The sequence below is a fragment of the Drosophila ficusphila genome, unplaced genomic scaffold (genome assembly GCF_018152265.1).
Source record: "Drosophila ficusphila isolate 14025-0441.05 unplaced genomic scaffold, ASM1815226v1 contig_414, whole genome shotgun sequence".
In the NCBI taxonomy this organism is placed as follows: Eukaryota; Metazoa; Arthropoda; class Insecta; order Diptera; family Drosophilidae; genus Drosophila; species Drosophila ficusphila.
Window position 1 is genome coordinate 16,696,599 of NW_025064328.1, and position 16,604 is coordinate 16,713,202.

The following is a 16,604-nucleotide window of genomic DNA, read 5'->3' on the forward strand; positions in this document are numbered from 1 at the left end:
CATATATTATTTTTATCTGGCTATTATCGCACACTTGACATTGTGTAATATTGCGTGTTGTCTGCCTCTCGTTTCAGCTCAACTTAAGCGAAGCATCCACGATTTATTTTCGAACCTACTCAATTGCTTTTGTATCTTGTATCCATGGGATATATTTTTAGGCGACAATGCGAGCGGGAGAGTTGTACCTTTCGTCTGAAGTATTTGTAAATACATCATCCGCAGCCGCAGCTGTTGTGTGTATATAGTGCTATTATATATGATTGAACAGTTCGAAAAGCACGCGACAAGTGGCAGCGGATAATTGGTGTGTGCGGTGGCAGTACTTCCGATCCCCACAACAATTGGGCTCTCTTTATTCTCCTCGAAATTCGCATGCAACTGGAAAAGTAATATACACAAAGCCGGCGAAATAAATCTTACGAATACTATCTACTATCTACGGGTATGCCTCCCATTTTGGGGATCGTAAATCAGCGGAACAAGCGGTCCTCTTTGTTATCAATGGAATTCGCCTTTAGTTTGCAGAATTCACTTGTTCGGAATTTTCGAGAAATTAATGACAAAGATCGGGTTACCCGGCTCAGGCAGCAGTTCTAGCTGCGGCAATAAACCTATACGGTATACCCTCTAATTAGTGAACGGAATTTCGTGGAAGTGCATTTTTTAAGGGGCTCCGCATTGCAGCTGTGTGGCAAAGAGTTGTGTAGAAGAAAAGATACAAATTAGGTATGAACTTGATGAGAGTGCTCAAACTTTATTTAAGTGGTAAAAAACATTGAGATGTGTTTTTTTATCGTGAGTGCACTGTATACAATTCGGAGTACATTTCATGTTTTGGCGTGGGAATGTCGCGATATGTTTGGGCAACTGTTTCGCTAAGTACCTGCCTCTGTCTGGGTGTCGATGAGTCAGGTAGATACTGCCAATTCACCAATATAGCCGATCTGATCTATAACAGCCGATTATGGGGCGATAAGCCCGCTTCTGATGGCTCCCAAAAAAAAGGGGGAGAATGTATACAATGCGAAATGCAAAAAGAGCATCAGCAGCCGCGTTAATTAACCCGCTCTGGGCCGCAAATACGAGGCCTTATCGTAATCAGTCCGCTCCGCCAGCCAGCCAGTAAATTCGGTTTACTGTTTTTGGTATTCGGCTTTATGTTTTCGGCTATAACGGTTCTCGGACTCTCAGCCAAATCGGTGGGTCAGTTGGCCCGCGGACCGTGCGACGAGTGCATGTAAGTAGCGATCGGTGGCTCGGTAATTCGTTATTTGGTCTGCCAAAGTTCGACGCTTGGTGTTCATCGATCCGAAAGTAGCAGAGTTTTTTTTTATTTAATTCAGGGCTTTCGAGACAAGAAAGCTTTCGGGCCAATGCCATGAGTCCATGAGCAACTCGATCTGCGAGCTCGTTTCCGAGTTCAATTGAAAACCAGTTAACTGAGTGGAGTGGTCGGCTATGGCTGAAGACGGAGAAAAAATTATAGACGGGTTGAATGGGCTGGGGATTTGTGTGTTTTCGCACACGCAGAGTGATAAAGTGATAAGCGGCGATTAGATTTTAAGAACCCAATAAAACTAACAAATGACTGAAATTGCGATTTCTGTTCGCTCGTGATTGATAAATATTTGACTCTCGACAGTGCATGATAACGATCGAAAAGGACCTTCAAAGGCTACACCAAAAAATCAGGTTTTGTTCTTAGCCAGTGATTTTTATTTCTTCAAATACAAAAGACGCGATATCGATTATCTCTTTATTGTTTTATTTCAACTGGAGTTTTTTTACATATAGTGTATGGTTAACTCATTACTTATTTGCTCTTTTTTTTGTGAGAATAAGCTTTACCATTGCAACCTCAACAAAAAAGTATTCAGATTTCTATCTATCTATTTTGATAATGTAAAGTTTAAAGATTACTGTCTCTGCTTTAAACAAATACTATCCGAGGCCAATTCCAATCAAGACAATAGAATAATCCCCATAATTGGCTATGTTAAATATATTAAATAAATATAATAATAAACTGCCACCTACAACAGCCACATTTATGATTGCGATAAGTTATCACTGGTGAATTTTATTATTGCAGACCCAAAATGATGTCTGCGCGGAGTATCTTTATCGGATCCTGCTGCCTTCTTGCGCTCCTGATCCACCCGGTGCAGCCGAATCCCATTGCACCGCGGGCGGAAGTGGCCACCGAGTTCATCATCCTCCACAACAACGACATGCACGCCCGGTTCGAGCAGACGAGTGTGAGCAGTGGCACTTGCTCCAAGGAGGACGCCAATACGAACAAGTGCTACGGAGGGTTCGCCAGGGTGGCCTATGAGTGAGTTGGTTCCATCCTCTGTCTGACCTCTAAATCTGACCTTTCGATTAAAACCAGGGTTCGCAAGTATCGCAAGGAGGCCCAGGAGGGCGGAACCCCTGTGTTTTACCTCAACGCAGGTGACACCTACACCGGAACCGCTTGGTTCACCGTCTACAAGGACAAGATCGCCAGTGCCTTCCTCAACAAGTTGTCGCCCGACGCAATTGTAAGGACAGAGTTCGTCTCACGACAGATAAGAGAACTATAGTAATCCGAGTAACCACTTCACAGTCCCTTGGAAACCACGAGTTCGACCAGAATGTGGAGGGTCTGGTGCCCTTCCTGAATGCCGTGGAGTTCCCCGTTCTGGCCTGTAATCTTAACCTCACCGAAGTGCCCGAAATGGCGGCTGCCAAACAGCTAGCCAATTCCACGGTCTTGGAAACGAACGGGGTGAAGATCGGCGTTATCGGTTACCTGACTCCCGACACCAAGGTACTTGCCTTCCGGAACAAGGTCGAATACGAGGAGGAAATTGTCTCCATCAAGTGGGTGAACTCCCTTTGCAATTTGAAGGATCCGACACTATATTTATTACCATTCCCTCAGTGCGGAAGCCGAGAAGCTGAAGGCCCAGGGCGTCAACATCATCATAGCCTTGGGACACTCTGGGTACCAAAAGGATCAGGAGATAGCGAAGAACTGTCCCGAGGTGGACATCGTCATCGGCGGCCACTCGCACACCTTCCTGGATGCCAGTCAACCGGTGGCCGATCTCACCGACTCCGATCCCGAGGCTGTGCGAGGTCCCTATCCCACCACGGTGGTGCAGGCGAGTGGCAAGAAGGTGCCGGTGGTCCAGGCATATGCGTACACCAAGTACCTCGGAAAGATCCACGTACAGGTATGTAACCATTATTGCATATAGAAGGGTTCATAGGAACTCTATTAAAAGTAAGCTGTGCGAGATTTCTGAAGCATCCCGAAACCAATACCGATTATAGAAAATGCAACACCTATCAGGACATTTTTAGAACATATTATCGTTATGTAGAATACCCGACATGTGGCCATGATTTCTATTCTCCCAGTTCGATGCAGAGGGCAACCTGATTGAGTTTGACGGAGCTCCCATTCTGCTGAATGCCTCAGTGGCTCAGGAGCAGGACCTGCTGGACTTGCTGGACGAATACCGACCGAGGCTCGAGGAGCTGGAGAGCACGATCCTGGGCTACACGAAGGTGTTCCTCGAGGGCGGCAACATCTGCCGGATAAGGGAGTGCAATCTGGGCAACCTGGTGACCGACGCCATGATCTACTCCCGCGTCGTGGAGAACAAGGGTGGCGAGTTCTGGACGGACACCCCGATCGCCCTAATGCAGGGAGGAGGTGGGTACTCGAGCAGACCTTTCTATTAGAGATCAACTGAGAGTAATGACCTTGAACTCCCCCAGGAATCCGCGCCTCTGTTGATAAGCAGGACGATGGAGCCATCAATGGGGCCACCCTCCTGACTGTTCTGCCCTTCGAGAACAATCTGTACATAACCCGGATCTCCGGGAAGACCCTTCTGGCCGCCCTGGAGCACTCGGCCGCGGTGAGGCTGCAGGACTCGAACGGCGGCTTCCTGCAGATGTCCGGGCTGAGGGTCGAGTACAACTACAACAACGACGTGGGCAAAAGGGTGGCCTCCGCCCAGGCCCTCTGCTCCGGCTGCTCCGTTCCGAGGTACCAGAGCATCAACGAGACGGCCCTCTACCAGGTGATAGTGCCGCAGTTCCTGCTGGAGGGCGGCGATGGCTACGACCTGACCGAGGAGTCGGACCCCTTCAGCGAGCGGCTGGAGCGCAACGACCTCAACGCCACCATGGAGTACCTGAAGCAGCGCCACTTCGTGTACCCCGAGCTCGAGGAGCGGATCGTGATCCACGAGAGAGTGGACACCGGGTCGGCATCCGGAATTGCGGCTTCCGTAGCGCTGCTGCTGCTCTCTTCCCTGCTAACCAGATTCTTCTAGTGGGAGATGGGAACAAAAGATTTTCCTTTTCGCATCCAAGCCGTTATCCTCCTATGCAACTAGTTTAAAGTCTATAATTTCCTTTAGTTCTTTAGCAAGCACTTTCGGCCCACAAACTTCAAGTAAATAGATAATAAATGTTGTGAAAAATCAATTTAATTCGTTCGTATTAACATAAATCAAAGGCCATTAAAACCTAATTACTTTAAGAATAGTTTGTGGCTTAACTCCATTGACTATTGCATCCGTTTTATCGAATAGATTGAAAACGATGTGCACTCTATTAATCACATTTGTGACCAAACCAAGCAAAGCGACGTGCTCCCTGTCCCTGAGACGCATCTGCCCTACCAATATGTCGCCAGCTCTTCCGAACCGTTTGGAAGCAGAAATATCTTCCACACAAAACATATTTTCTTCGAGTTGAACATCTAGGCGGTGTGCACATTCGTAGGGCTGAATATATTGAACATTCAGTTTGTAATTTAGACCGAGATTTGGAGTACTGCCAATAATAGATAGATTCGGATCAGGTACAGCATTCTCTGGAATGCCATTTGAGGGGACGCAGATAGGTTTCAAGGCATCTGCGAAAAAAGGAAATATTGGTATTCACGACGAAAACTTCTAACAAAATCGGTTTACCTGTGAGTCTCACCGGTGGCCTTAGATTGAATAGTGTTATGCTGCTTCCGTCCTGTCCCCCAAATATGGACTCTACTGAATAGGTTTCGGGGGATCCCATCACCTCAACATATCTAGAATAAGAGTAGATGATGAACACAGTGCCTTTGAGTATTACAAGGGAACAACTCACAAAGGGGTTAAGTCCCTAGGCAGGAAACCAGAAAGTGTGAGCACAACCTCTGAAGTGAGAAGTACATTCGTGATCTTATGATGATAAAAGCAAGTTCAAATGTGTTCTTACTGTCTGTGACCAATACGCCTTCAACTCTGAAGTTAGGGTAATGTATGACTGCCTTCATGTTTGTTTCCGTGGAGCCATCGCTGCAATTCTCGTACAACCATACGTTTGGATCCGCGCTCCTTACTGTCGCCTTAATCCAGTCGACATAGCGATTTACATTGGTGTACACTCCCGAAACGGTGCACTGCGCCAACCCAAAGCTCACGATTCCGACCTGAGTGGCGAACTGTCGCTCATGTTGGCCCTCCCGGGACACATTGACGATCAGAGGACCGCCGGAGTCGCCGTCGCAGGCGTCTGCGAACTCTCCGCCGGCACAGATCTGATTCGGATTGATGGAAAACCCGTACAAAGAGTAGCACTCACCGGGATCTTTTCGGTTGATGCCAACGGTCTGGAGGATGTTGCTCCTCTTTTGCCACTGGGTTCTTCCCCAACCGTAGACATCGAACCTCTGAGCGTTTTCCAGTGCGCTTTCCAAGTCTTTATCCACACTAATGCAGACTGGTTGTATGCTGACTGCGGAAAAGAGCATTTGAATGGAAAGTCTGAATGGAGCGGTTCACTTCTGTACCAACCACTGTAGTCCACACTGATCGACAGCTGAAGCAGCGCTATGTCATTATTGTAATCGCGTGGGTTGAATTCAGGGTGTTCTGTCACTTTGCTCACTGGAATTTGAGACGTCGGATTCCTTTGGTCGTACGCTCCGAGGTACACGTACCTATAATAAGCAAAAAATTGTACTGCAACTCAAAGTGCCACGCCGACACTTGGGTGAAAATTTCACTTTAAATTTTTAATTTAGAATCCACTTACATAGCTCCCATATCTCTCACACAATGAGCGGCAGTCAGGACGAAATCTGGGAATATTTCAACGAAATAACTATTATCCTTTCGCATAGGACTTACTCTTCGTGATTAAGGAGCCCCCGCAAAGGAAACCGGAACCATTATATATCGCTGCCATCCAGACAGCAGACCTTGGATTTGCGTCGTTGCCACGAAATATTTTGCCCTCCACCGAAGCTCCACAGGGTTGCTCCAGGAATTGGGAAGCCGCCAGGTGGCTCAAAAGACAGAAGCCCAAGGAGAACCACGCGAGACCAAACCTCATGGCTGGATTATCTGTGACTACTGACTAAAAAGTGACTATACGCTTCAGATTTAATTTCTTGTATATATGCATACTTATAATGTACGTATTTTATATTTTATGTATCATTAAAAATCACTCATGCTTTCAATTTAATCTTTATGTATTTGAACTCAAAATCATTATCAGTTATACATGGAATAATATTTAAAGCGAGTTTTACTGCAAATATTTTGCAACTAAATTTGGAACGCAAATCTCACTTATCCAGTGCAAGGGTGCATCTATAATTAGCCCTTTTCCACAGATACTTAACTTTTTAATTTCTTGGCATGCGTTTGCAGATAGAAGAGTGATCTGTCCCTACACGAAGAAAAACAATTTATACCTTTCTTTGACATGGCTTTGGCTTTCCTATCTAGCTTTCAGCATTACTATTTTTGCACATGATTTATAGACTCCCTTGATAACACAGCAACGACAGCTTCCAGACCACCGTTACGTATACGCAGCGTATTACGTATAACGTAACAACTGTGAGAGAGCAGAACTTCCGGAGAGCATCTCACCTGCAATTGAGGTGCTGTTTTGCCGGCTAACTCAAAGTGATACACACAGCAGCACTCAGTCTCCCATGTGCCGGCGAATAAATTCGATATAAAAATAATTTATAATAATATTGGGAGCAGTGCTGCAGCAGAAAACAGGAACGGCGACTTCCAGTGCGAACTTATGCAGTGGGGAGCCCTCAGTGCGATTGAAACCGTCGGTGGCAAAGGTTGGACAAGTTTTTAGCGGAAAAGCAGTAGTGAGGCTTGGCTGCTGATCGTGATTCGAGTCCATTCGGTTAAAATAGTTCGAAGTTAAACGTGTCAGAAGTTATTTTGTTGCAATTGCGGTTGCGAGATAATCGGGGCGAATGCGAACTGTAAGTAAATTAACAGCCTCGGAAATTGGTTATATGTGTGATTCCCCCAACTGCAGCGCATTGGAGTGAAACTCGATACTATTATTTTTTGTTTTATGGAAATGCATCAGTTATTAAACTGGACATCGGAATTTCCCACTACATACAGTAATAATCAGAAACACAATAAATAAGAGGTCATTAATATTTAACGGAAAGTTTTGATTATTTAGGGGAGACCGGGGGGTCGTGAGACACGGGGGGTCGTGAGACGCGCTTACAGCCCTGAACTAAAAAGCGCGACATCTACCAGCTGACTGTGAAACTTCTTGCTTGTTTCCAATCTTCATTTCCACATCACAAATATTCCGCTCATGCCGATTCTTTATGTCTTCCCAAATGGCAACTCCAATTTTGTGATCGAAAGTTTTGTAGACCGTTCGTGTTTGCTGTCTTTTCGCTTTGTTTTACAAGCTATTTGCGAGAGTGCATACATCCGAAACATTCCTTGGTGAGTAGCCTTTTGACACCCGGAACAAATTTTGCATAAACATTTAATGCGTCCGTTAAGCAGAAGCCATATTTAAAATATAGCTATTGGGGGGTCGTGAGACAACGTTCTCGGGGGGTTATGAGACATTCTATTACCGCGTCATCTAGGAACATAAAATTGTATTTTATAGCCTGATATAGTGTTTCTGTACACAACCAAAACGTTTAATGATAATTTTGATATTTTTGATGGATTCAGTGTTTTTGATGATCGTTTTTTCTTTCTTTAGTCATCATGGTGCGTCATAAGTATAGTCAGACTGCCAAATCTGCGATTGATGACAATGTTTTTGTGGCTGCTATAAAAGAGGTTGCTATCGAGAAAAAGCCGCTACGGTCCGTTGGTAGATCATATAATATATATAATATATATGTATATATATGTATATATATAATTATTAAAGATTAAAATAAAAAATTTTGATAAAATTAAGCCATTTTCATTCTTATAAATTTGTGTCTCACAACCCCCGAACATTGCGAAAATCCATAAAAAACAACTTTTGAGCAGGCAGGCAAAACTTGAAGGTCGAACTAAAATTTCAACTAATTATACTCTTGTCTGAGTGAAATTACACTGAACTATGATTAAAAAATTTGTACGGGCAGAAAAATGGCTTTTCTATTATATTTTTTGTCAAAAAACAAAACCCGTCTCAAAACCCCCCGGTCTCCCCTATATATTTAAGCATGGGTCAGCAGCATGTCGGCAAATAATTGCGAAATACATTCGGGTGAGAAAGTGTTTTCAAGATAAGACCATGAATTATGTGTTCCGTTTTGTTTGTTTTCCTTTCAATCAATTGTTTGCTCTTCTGGAATTTTGCACACACGTTTTTTTCCATGGCTGCATCGACAAGCATCCCACAATTCATTTATTTTCTTTCTCAAATGAATATTTAATGGGGTGCGCCATATTTTCTGTCGCTCACTGTAGCGGGTTTTTTTATGACTGAATGCTCACGATTTCAATGATATTTTTGCTTTATAAGCAAGTTAATTAATTTAAATACATGGCTTTGTAGGGCGACACCGCTCGAGTTAATTGTATTGTTATTTTCGCACTTGTTTCTGGTTTGAGTTCTGTTCAGACGCTTTTGGTAAATCATTATTTATTCTAGAGCAGCGAAGAGTAAACAAGATATGTTTATCATTTGCGGGAGCGTTAGGAGTGTTTCTATAGAAACTCATTTGCAAAAAGTCTGCTGTTGGGGAAATCTAAAATAGAAGTTTAGTTTGTCACTTAAATAATTGTTATATCTTGAGGTAGTGTTTGTTTGGACGGTGGAGTGAATACTACACTTGCTAAAAAGTGTAAATTCATCTATGGAAAATAACATTGCTGAACTTAACTAAGATAATGTGTTTGTTGTCTGGAATAGTTTGTAATTTGTGCCATGAAGCTATATTTTTATTAGGGAGGCATAAAGATAGTAACTTTACTGTGAAGTGATGATGGGTTGTGAGCTGTCTATTCAATTGTTTTTCTAAATCGGATTCAAGATGCAGTCGTGCTGGATCGCCGGGGTCTTACTGATCCTTCTGGTTGGATGGACTCAAGCGAATCCCATTTCGAGAAATCCCAAGGCGGCCACCGAGTTCATCATCCTCCATAACAATGACATGCACGCCCGGTTCGAGCAGACGAGTGTGAATAGTGGAATCTGTTCCCCGGAGGACGCACATACGAACAAGTGCTATGGAGGATTCGCCCGGGTGGCCTATGAGTGAGTGGGAAAAACCAGCTAATGGCACCAGTGATCAAACCATTATCCTCTTTTCAGGGTTCGGAAGTATCGCAAGGAGGCCAACGAGGGGGGAACTGCAGTGCTGTACTTGAATGCTGGTGACACTTACACTGGAACCGCTTGGTTTACCATCTTCAAGGACAAGATCGCCAGTGCCTTCCTCAACAAACTGCAACCCGATGCCATTGTAAGTCCGTTTCCTTTACAAAGAGTGGAGAAATATAGGAACCCTTTTGCCCAATCCACAGTCCCTGGGCAACCACGAATTCGATGAGAGGGTCGAGGGCCTGATACCCTTCCTAAACGAGGTCAACTTCCCTGTTTTGGCCTGCAATCTGGACCTGAGCAAGGTGCCCCAACTGAAGGCCACCAAGCACTTGGCCCACTCTGCCATTCTGGAGGCCAACGGCACGAGGATCGGAGTCATCGGTTACTTGACCCCAGACACCAAAAAACTTACCCTCAACATGGACGTAGAGTTCAACGAGGAGGTGGAGTCCATTAAGTGAGTGTTGTCAACCCCATAAATCACCTAAGTTACCTTCATTTGATTATCAAATTGAATCACTCAGTGCTGAGGCCAAGCAGTTAAAGGCCCAGGGTATCAAGATCATCATCGCCTTGGGTCATTCTGGCTACCAAAAGGACCAGGAAATAGCCAGGAACTGCCCGGAGGTGGACATCGTGATCGGTGGCCATACGAACACCTTCCTCTACTCCGGTGCCCAGCCGGATGCGGAGCACATAGATGGGCCCTATCCGACGATGGTCAAGCAGAAGGGCGGCAAGGAGGTGCCGGTGGTGCAGGCCTATGCCTACACCAAATATCTGGGGAAGCTGCATGTGCAGGTAAGCTCTATGTTGAATTAAATAAATCTTATAATACCACTATGAGTCGGATAATAATACTATCATCTAGAATAGAGCTTCTAAAGTGCCAAAGTTTTTATGTGGAATGGAATAATTCTCATCAATCTCCATTCCAGTTCGATGCCGACGGTAACCTCATCGAATTTGACGGGGCTCCCATCCTGCTGAATGCTTCAGTGGCTCAGGAGCAGGATCTTCTGGATCTGCTGGAGGTCTATCGCCCGAACGTCACCAGCCTGGAGAAGTCGGTCGTCGGACACACGAAGGTTCATCTGGAGGGAGGCAAGGCGATTTGCCGGGCGCAGGAGTGCAACCTCGGGAATCTGGTCGCGGATGCCATGGTGTTCAGTCGGGTCATGGAGGAGCAGGGCGGCGATTACTGGACAGATGCAGCTCTTTCCCTCATGCAGGGAGGCGGTAACTTCCGAGTGAAGGGGTTTTAAGGCAATCGATATATTTCCCTGGTTTCCTGCAGGCATTCGCAGCTCGATCGAAAGGAGATCCGATGGCTCCATCACCGACAACGACCTCCTGTCCGTTCTGCCCTGGGGCAATGACCTCTTCATGGTGCCGATGACGGGGAAATCGGTTCGACGAGCTCTGGAGCACGGAGCCGCCTTGCGGGGCAAGGACTCGGACGGTGGTTTCCTCCAGGTCTCCGGCATCCGCGTGGTGTTGAACCCCGGCAAACCAGAGGGCAGTCGCGTGGTCTCCGTCCAGGTTCGATGTGCCGCCTGCCGAGTGCCCACCTACAGCGATCTGAACGACACGGCCGTCTACAATGTCGTTCTGGGAGAGTTCCTGCTGGACGGCGGCGATGGCCACCTGATCAGGGATTCGGCTCACAAGCCACAGCGACTGCAGAACAACGACAAGGAGGCGGTGGCCCAGTACCTGAAGCATCGGGACTTCGTTTACCCCGAGATCGAGGGTCGGATCATCTTCATCAACTCAGCAGGAGCACTAATAAGCTCGATGGTCCTGATCCTTATCTCTTCTGTTTCGATGCAATTGCTGAGCTAGACTTAAACCATAGATTTGCCATTTCAGAGCCCCAATACATCGTCCAGTTCATGTGCTGATATACCGCTTACTTATTACTAATTTTTAACAATTATGTTGGAATAAAGGAGGTTAAAGTGCCACAAAACTTAAATTAACAAAATCAGGTGTTATACCCTTGCAGACGCTACTATAATTGCAGTGGACAATTTTTATTAAAATTTTTATTATACAACTCCTTTTGAAATTCAGAAAAAATGGGTTTGCTGAAAATGTACCAAAATGCACTACATTTAAGTATATAACTTTTCTAATTTCAATCCGATTTCGAAGTGGCATACCTCTAAATGTTTGTATTTCAATTCTCTAACGAACTGCATCATTAGTCAATTTTTTTTTTTTTTACCGATTTTTTACAATTTTAATGAAATGGGTTTGTTTAAAATTTTACCGAGTTTCACCAATTGTAGGTCCATAACTCTTCTAATTTTTATCCGATTTTAAAGTGGCACACTTTTAAACTTTTCTTCGAATGAAATTGTATGCTATTGGGAATGCAACGTACTTTTGGGGCTTGCTAAAACTGATTTTCCAACAATCCTAAAAGTAGGCACTTGTGGATCCCAAGATCAAAGTTTTCAGTGGGTTTTCTCTCACTCTTAATTTTCATTTTGAATTCTCAGTTGAAATGTTAAAACTTGGTCTGCAAGGGACCGTTGTCCTTCTGCTGGTACTTATTTTTCAGGGTTGGACTGGTGGCTTTAAGTTCACTCTACTGCACACCAATGATATGCACTCTTGGTACGATCCCATATCCTCGAAAGGTGGGAAGTGCAAGTCTGGCGACGATAAGAAGGGACTTTGTTTCGGGGGCTTTGCTCGGGTGGCTGCCGTGTAAGTTACTTTGGATGGATAAAGAATGCCCTATAATGATTATTTCTGCTCCCCTTCTCAGGGTTGAAGCTGCCAGAAAAGATAGAAGTGATTCCGTTCTCTACTTAAACGGTGGCGATTCTTTTCAGGGAACTCCCTGGTTTTCCGTTTACCGTGGGAAAATGGTGGCCCAAATGCTAAATATGCTGGCACCCGACGCCATGGTAAATGTGATTTAATTAACTATTAGTTAAAAAGGTTTGAAACTCTTCAACAGGCCATGGGAGTTCATGAACTGGACGATGGAGCCGATGCATTTGCCGAGTTTCTAAGCATTGTCAACTTTCCAGTGGTTAGCAGCAACATAAATTTGAAAAGGGAACCCAAACTTGCGGAGAGCGATAAGTTAGTGAAATCCACGGTTATCAGGAGGGGTAAACACAGGATAGGGATTGTGGGCTATATCAGACCGGATACTAAGGAGCGCACTCAGCCCAATGACATAGTATACAAACCGGAGGTGCCCGCCATTAAGTAGTCTACCAAACACTTCATCTTGTAAACCCTACAGTTTCCAACTCCTCTCACTTTTAGCAAGGAAACCAAGAAGCTGGTGAACCAAGGAGTCAATATCATAATTGCACTGGGTCACTCGGGCTACGACATAGATAAGGAGATAGCCAAGCGGTGCCCGGATGTGGATATCGTAGTGGGTGGCCAATCCCACACGTTCCTGTACTCCGGAAAAGCTCCCAGCAAGGAAATCCCGGAGGGTCCCTACCCCACAATAGAGGTCAAGCCGGATGGCCGAAAGGTCCCGGTTGTCCAGGCCTATGCCTACACCAAGTACCTGGGAAACCTTTCTGTGGAAGTGCGTAATGCATATCTAAAGTGGAGTAACTATTTGCCAAGCTCTACCTATTTTTCAGTTCGACAAAGGTGGAAATTTGATAAGTTTTAAGGGAAAACCTACTTTGTTGGATAGCCGCTTCGAGCAGCGAAAAGATGTCCTGGATTTCCTGGAGCGGTATCGCGGGGTGATCGACGACATGGAGCGCCATGTGGTGGGGACAACCTCGGTCTACCTGAACGGCGATCGAAAGAGCTGCGGTTACGGGGAGTGTAACTTCGGCAACTTCATAGCCGACAGCTTTGTTTATGCGCGTGTTCTGGAGACCATGTCGGACAGGAGTTCCTGGACAGATGCCTCCATCGGGATCATCAATGCGGGGGTAAGTGCTTCGGACTGACCACAATGGGGTACTCTTAACTTGTGTGGACTAGCCATCAGAGCCTCCGTCGATCCCGGCGAAACGGGCGCCATCACAGAGGCCGATGTGGTGACTGTGCTCCCCTTCAGCCACGACATGTTCTACACCAGGATAAGTGGCAGCCACCTGATGAAGGCTCTGGAGCACTCTGCCCAAATGCGAAGCAAGCGCATGGACAGTGCCTTTCTACAGGTGTCCGGAATCCGTATGAAGTTCAATCACAGTCGATCGAGAGGGGAGAGGATCACCGAGATCAAGGCTCTGTGCTCCGATTGCCAAATTCCCCACTACGAGGCCGTCGAAACTGACAGATACTACGGGGTGGTGCTCACCTCTTTCCTGTTGAACGGCGGCGAAGGCTATAGCTTCATCGATCCAAAGCGGCCGGAGGTCCAAAACCTGACAATTCTCGATCGCGATGCGGTGATCCGGTATCTGCAGGAGCACAAGGTCATCTATCCGGAACGGGAGGAACGCCAAACTCCTCAGGAGAGATCACTCTTCAACACCGGTTGTAAAAGGGCTTTCCCGCCGTTCTTACTAATAATTTGTTTGGTATTTAGTCACTGTGTTCTCGAGTAAATGCGAAGTCCGAGTAAATGCGAAGCAAAAAAAGAAGCTGGTCTTTCTTCATGAGCTATCATTATCATTAGGTTTCGCTGTCTGCTTTTCAGATTGTGCTATTGCTTAGAGAGCGATAAGGCAGTGACCTTCTATATACAGTAGAATCCCGATTATCCGGATCAATTAAAACCAGGGGTATTCCGTATAATCGAAAATCCGGATAACCGATTTCAAAGCAAATCAAATAATATTTAAGATTTTTAATAATTATTAATTATGGAATGGGTTTTAATTAGATAATACGATATATAAAAAACAAGCTATAACGATGGATAATGAATTACATAATACTTATGTAATTTAAAAATCGATGTTCGGATAATCGGGATTCTACTGTACATATACGTTTTGTTCTATATTAGAGATTTCAGAGCTGGGTCTTCCCATCGAAACATTTTTAATATTTTGTTTGGGGAATTTTATTAATCTGATTTATTTTTTGAGTTTCCCAGAAAATTTTTAAGTTCACGCTTCCGAATAACCATATCAGGTTCAAGGACACCTTAGAAATATTTTAAAAATCAAACGCTTTATTCAACAAAGGCAATTGATCTTTAGAGTTTAACTTAGGGTATAAACATTTAGAAGAACTGGCTCAAGAGAAACAGTTCTACCAAGTAAATGCTGGACAAATGCATGCGGTAGGGTTTCCAAAGACATTTCGTGCCATCCCGCAAACAGCACTTCTGCTGACTTTGACTGATCAGCGAGTGTCTCGGCCATATTCATAATGCCAGGTGCTACCAGCATGACTCCACTTTTGTGGCTGGCCGTAATTGACTGCCAAATGAAGGCCTCCAATCGGCATTTGTATCTGTATCTGTATCTGCGGCTGGGTCTCGGGTCTGGGGACTTGGGTCTGGGGACTTGGGCTTTGGTCTACGGCCTCCGGGCTTCTGTCTCTCGGTTTATCGCCCGCGGTTCTGGTCTCGTTCTCGGGTGTCTTCTGCTGGTGCTAAGCACTATTAAATTCCCCATGGTTAGGCTTTTCATGAGAAGTTCACGGCGCACCGACCCCGCCGACCTCTGCCCACATAATAGTCATCAAGCTCGTGTTTGCCGCCCCTGCAGCGCCATTTCCTCCCCTCCACTTGAAGCCATTGGCCATCGGGCTGCAGCTTTCGGCTCTGCTTCTGGCCCCAATGACTGCTACTGGCGGCGTGTTCCAGCTTCGCCTTGGGCTTCAGATTCAGATTCAACTTCAGCTTCAGCTTCAGGCTCCAGCTCCAGGGCTCTGCTGTCGTGAGAAGCACATACACATCACGGAATGGATATGCACACACATTGCATCCACATCCGCATCCACATCCACATCCATGCCCAACTCGATCGTAGGCGACACAAACACAATCTACTGTCGGCATTTGGCCAGGGAATTGCGTGCACTGGGAGAAAATACTAACCTTACCATATGGGGTAACTGATCAAAAACTGATTTTTATATAATTTACTCTATTGCACATGTGTATATACCTTTTGTTTGTGTGTTCATGTTTAACTACTGATAGTTGTTGATATAAACGGATTATAAGCTATCGCTTACTTTTGAACTTAATCTGTGATTTGAGCGTAATCAGTTGTACAGCTTAGATTCACAATACTTCGTTACTTATTTTATGATGGTCGTAAAAACAGTGGCATGTTAATAGCCTCCACTTTTATTTTACACCAGACTGGTTTCGATTTCTAATCTTATAAAGTGTACCTACTGTAATACATTATAAGTTTTATAGGTTGATCGATATAAATTTGAAATACTAGTCTTATATAAAGTGGATTGATTAGAGGTGTCTTTTAAGTAATAGGAAAGTATTCCCCAGCTTTTTCTCTCAGTGGGTGGAAAAGGGAGAAGGGTGGCTGAAAGGGGGCGGGTCAGCGGGAGCTGGCATGTAATTATGTGGCCCCGTATACCGCGTCTCGGACTCGGACTCGGACATCGGTCAAGTGCAGAATCGGGCACTTTTGGCCGGCACCACGCTACAGTCGGCACCTGGTACTCGGCTATCAGTCATTCGGTTAGTCATGGCTCAGAGAGGTTCTTGAACCCGCCCATGCCTCTGGGTGTAAGTCCACTCCCACACCATCCGTATCCACTGCCACTGCCACTACCAGAGCCACATCCACATCCACACCCGCATGGTGGTTGGCAGTGGCATTTCAATTTTGCAAATGAACCCCACTGCCCCGTTCTAACTTGGCCATAATCTTGGCCGGGGCGGTGTGTCTGCACATAAAAGTCTACTTCCGTCTTTCTTTCATTTCTATTTGATTCCCTTCATTAAGAATGCTTCTTGGTTTCCTGCTCAGTTGTCTCTCTCCTCACTATTTTCTGATTTTGTTTTTCTGTTTTTTTTTTTTTTTTTAAGTCCCAAAGTCCCAACCGTTTAGGTCTAA

General features: G+C 45.3%; 4 protein-coding genes across 6 annotated transcripts; 3 read left to right on the top strand and 1 right to left on the bottom strand.

The window, feature by feature from the left end:
* The first annotated feature begins 1,171 nt into the window (after nucleotides 1-1,171).
* Nucleotides 1,172-4,491, top strand: LOC108094049 (protein 5NUC). Of its 2 annotated transcripts, none has more exons than XM_017194484.1 (7): nucleotides 1,172-1,240; nucleotides 2,096-2,338; nucleotides 2,396-2,546; nucleotides 2,612-2,868; nucleotides 2,930-3,224; nucleotides 3,412-3,709; nucleotides 3,775-4,491. In XM_017194484.1, exons 2-7 carry the CDS (start codon nucleotides 2,103-2,105, stop codon nucleotides 4,335-4,337), a joined length of 1,800 nt encoding a protein of 599 aa, XP_017049973.1. In that variant the 5' UTR covers nucleotides 1,172-1,240; nucleotides 2,096-2,102; the 3' UTR covers nucleotides 4,338-4,491. The 2 variants fall into 2 exon arrangements, with proteins under 2 accessions (XP_017049973.1, XP_017049972.1); XM_017194483.2 differs by lacking the exon at nucleotides 1,172-1,240 and adding an exon at nucleotides 1,672-1,695.
* LOC108093612 (prostasin) lies at nucleotides 4,476-6,384 on the bottom strand. The gene is made up of 7 exons (XM_017193739.1): nucleotides 6,180-6,384; nucleotides 6,085-6,130; nucleotides 5,844-5,989; nucleotides 5,266-5,784; nucleotides 5,155-5,203; nucleotides 4,983-5,095; nucleotides 4,476-4,924 (listed from the first exon to the last, which is right to left on the bottom strand). Exons 1-7 carry the CDS (start codon nucleotides 6,382-6,384, stop codon nucleotides 4,527-4,529), a joined length of 1,476 nt encoding a protein of 491 aa, XP_017049228.1. The 3' UTR covers nucleotides 4,476-4,526.
* A 724-nt stretch (nucleotides 6,385-7,108) lies between these two features.
* LOC108094059 (protein 5NUC) lies at nucleotides 7,109-11,605 on the top strand. Of its 2 annotated transcripts, none has more exons than XM_017194498.2 (7): nucleotides 7,109-7,291; nucleotides 9,326-9,549; nucleotides 9,607-9,757; nucleotides 9,819-10,075; nucleotides 10,143-10,419; nucleotides 10,557-10,857; nucleotides 10,916-11,605. In XM_017194498.2, exons 1-7 carry the CDS (start codon nucleotides 7,283-7,285, stop codon nucleotides 11,461-11,463), a joined length of 1,767 nt encoding a protein of 588 aa, XP_017049987.1. In that variant the 5' UTR covers nucleotides 7,109-7,282; the 3' UTR covers nucleotides 11,464-11,605. The 2 variants fall into 2 exon arrangements, with proteins under 2 accessions (XP_017049987.1, XP_017049988.1); XM_017194499.1 differs by lacking the exon at nucleotides 7,109-7,291 and adding an exon at nucleotides 7,737-7,781.
* Nucleotides 11,606-12,093: 488 nt separating this feature from the next.
* LOC108093651 (protein 5NUC) lies at nucleotides 12,094-14,188 on the top strand. Its single transcript, XM_043208202.1, has 6 exons — nucleotides 12,094-12,336; nucleotides 12,398-12,539; nucleotides 12,593-12,849; nucleotides 12,910-13,186; nucleotides 13,245-13,547; nucleotides 13,599-14,188. Exons 1-6 carry the CDS (start codon nucleotides 12,131-12,133, stop codon nucleotides 14,166-14,168), a joined length of 1,755 nt encoding a protein of 584 aa, XP_043064137.1. The 5' UTR covers nucleotides 12,094-12,130; the 3' UTR covers nucleotides 14,169-14,188.
* The last annotated feature ends 2,416 nt before the right edge of the window (nucleotides 14,189-16,604 follow it).

Bases quoted from the DNA above. Each gene is read 5' to 3' on its own strand.
- LOC108093612 (XM_017193739.1), bottom strand. From the start codon at position 6,384: ATGAGGTTTGGTCTCGCGTGGTTCTCCTTGGGCTTCTGTCTTTTGAGC. The intron at 5,785-5,843 runs GTTGGTACAGAA...TCTTTTCCGCAG, and splicing joins GATCAGTGTGGACTACAGTG to TCAGCATACAACCAGTCTGC. The intron at 5,204-5,265 runs GTAAGAACACAT...TTCTCACTTCAG, and splicing joins AGGCGTATTGGTCACAGACA to AGGTTGTGCTCACACTTTCT.
- LOC108094059 (XM_017194498.2), top strand. The intron at 10,076-10,142 runs GTGAGTGTTGTC...TGAATCACTCAG, and splicing joins GAGGAGGTGGAGTCCATTAA to TGCTGAGGCCAAGCAGTTAA. The intron at 10,420-10,556 runs GTAAGCTCTATG...TCTCCATTCCAG, and splicing joins TGGGGAAGCTGCATGTGCAG to TTCGATGCCGACGGTAACCT.
- LOC108094049 (XM_017194484.1), top strand. From the start codon at position 2,103: ATGATGTCTGCGCGGAGTATCTTTATCGGATCCTGCTGCCTTCTTGCG. The intron at 2,869-2,929 runs GTGGGTGAACTC...CCATTCCCTCAG, and splicing joins GAGGAAATTGTCTCCATCAA to TGCGGAAGCCGAGAAGCTGA. The intron at 3,710-3,774 runs GTGGGTACTCGA...GAACTCCCCCAG, and splicing joins CGCCCTAATGCAGGGAGGAG to GAATCCGCGCCTCTGTTGAT.
- LOC108093651 (XM_043208202.1), top strand. From the start codon at position 12,131: ATGTTAAAACTTGGTCTGCAAGGGACCGTTGTCCTTCTGCTGGTACTT. The intron at 12,337-12,397 runs GTAAGTTACTTT...TCCCCTTCTCAG, and splicing joins TTTGCTCGGGTGGCTGCCGT to GGTTGAAGCTGCCAGAAAAG. The intron at 12,850-12,909 runs GTAGTCTACCAA...TCTCACTTTTAG, and splicing joins CCGGAGGTGCCCGCCATTAA to CAAGGAAACCAAGAAGCTGG.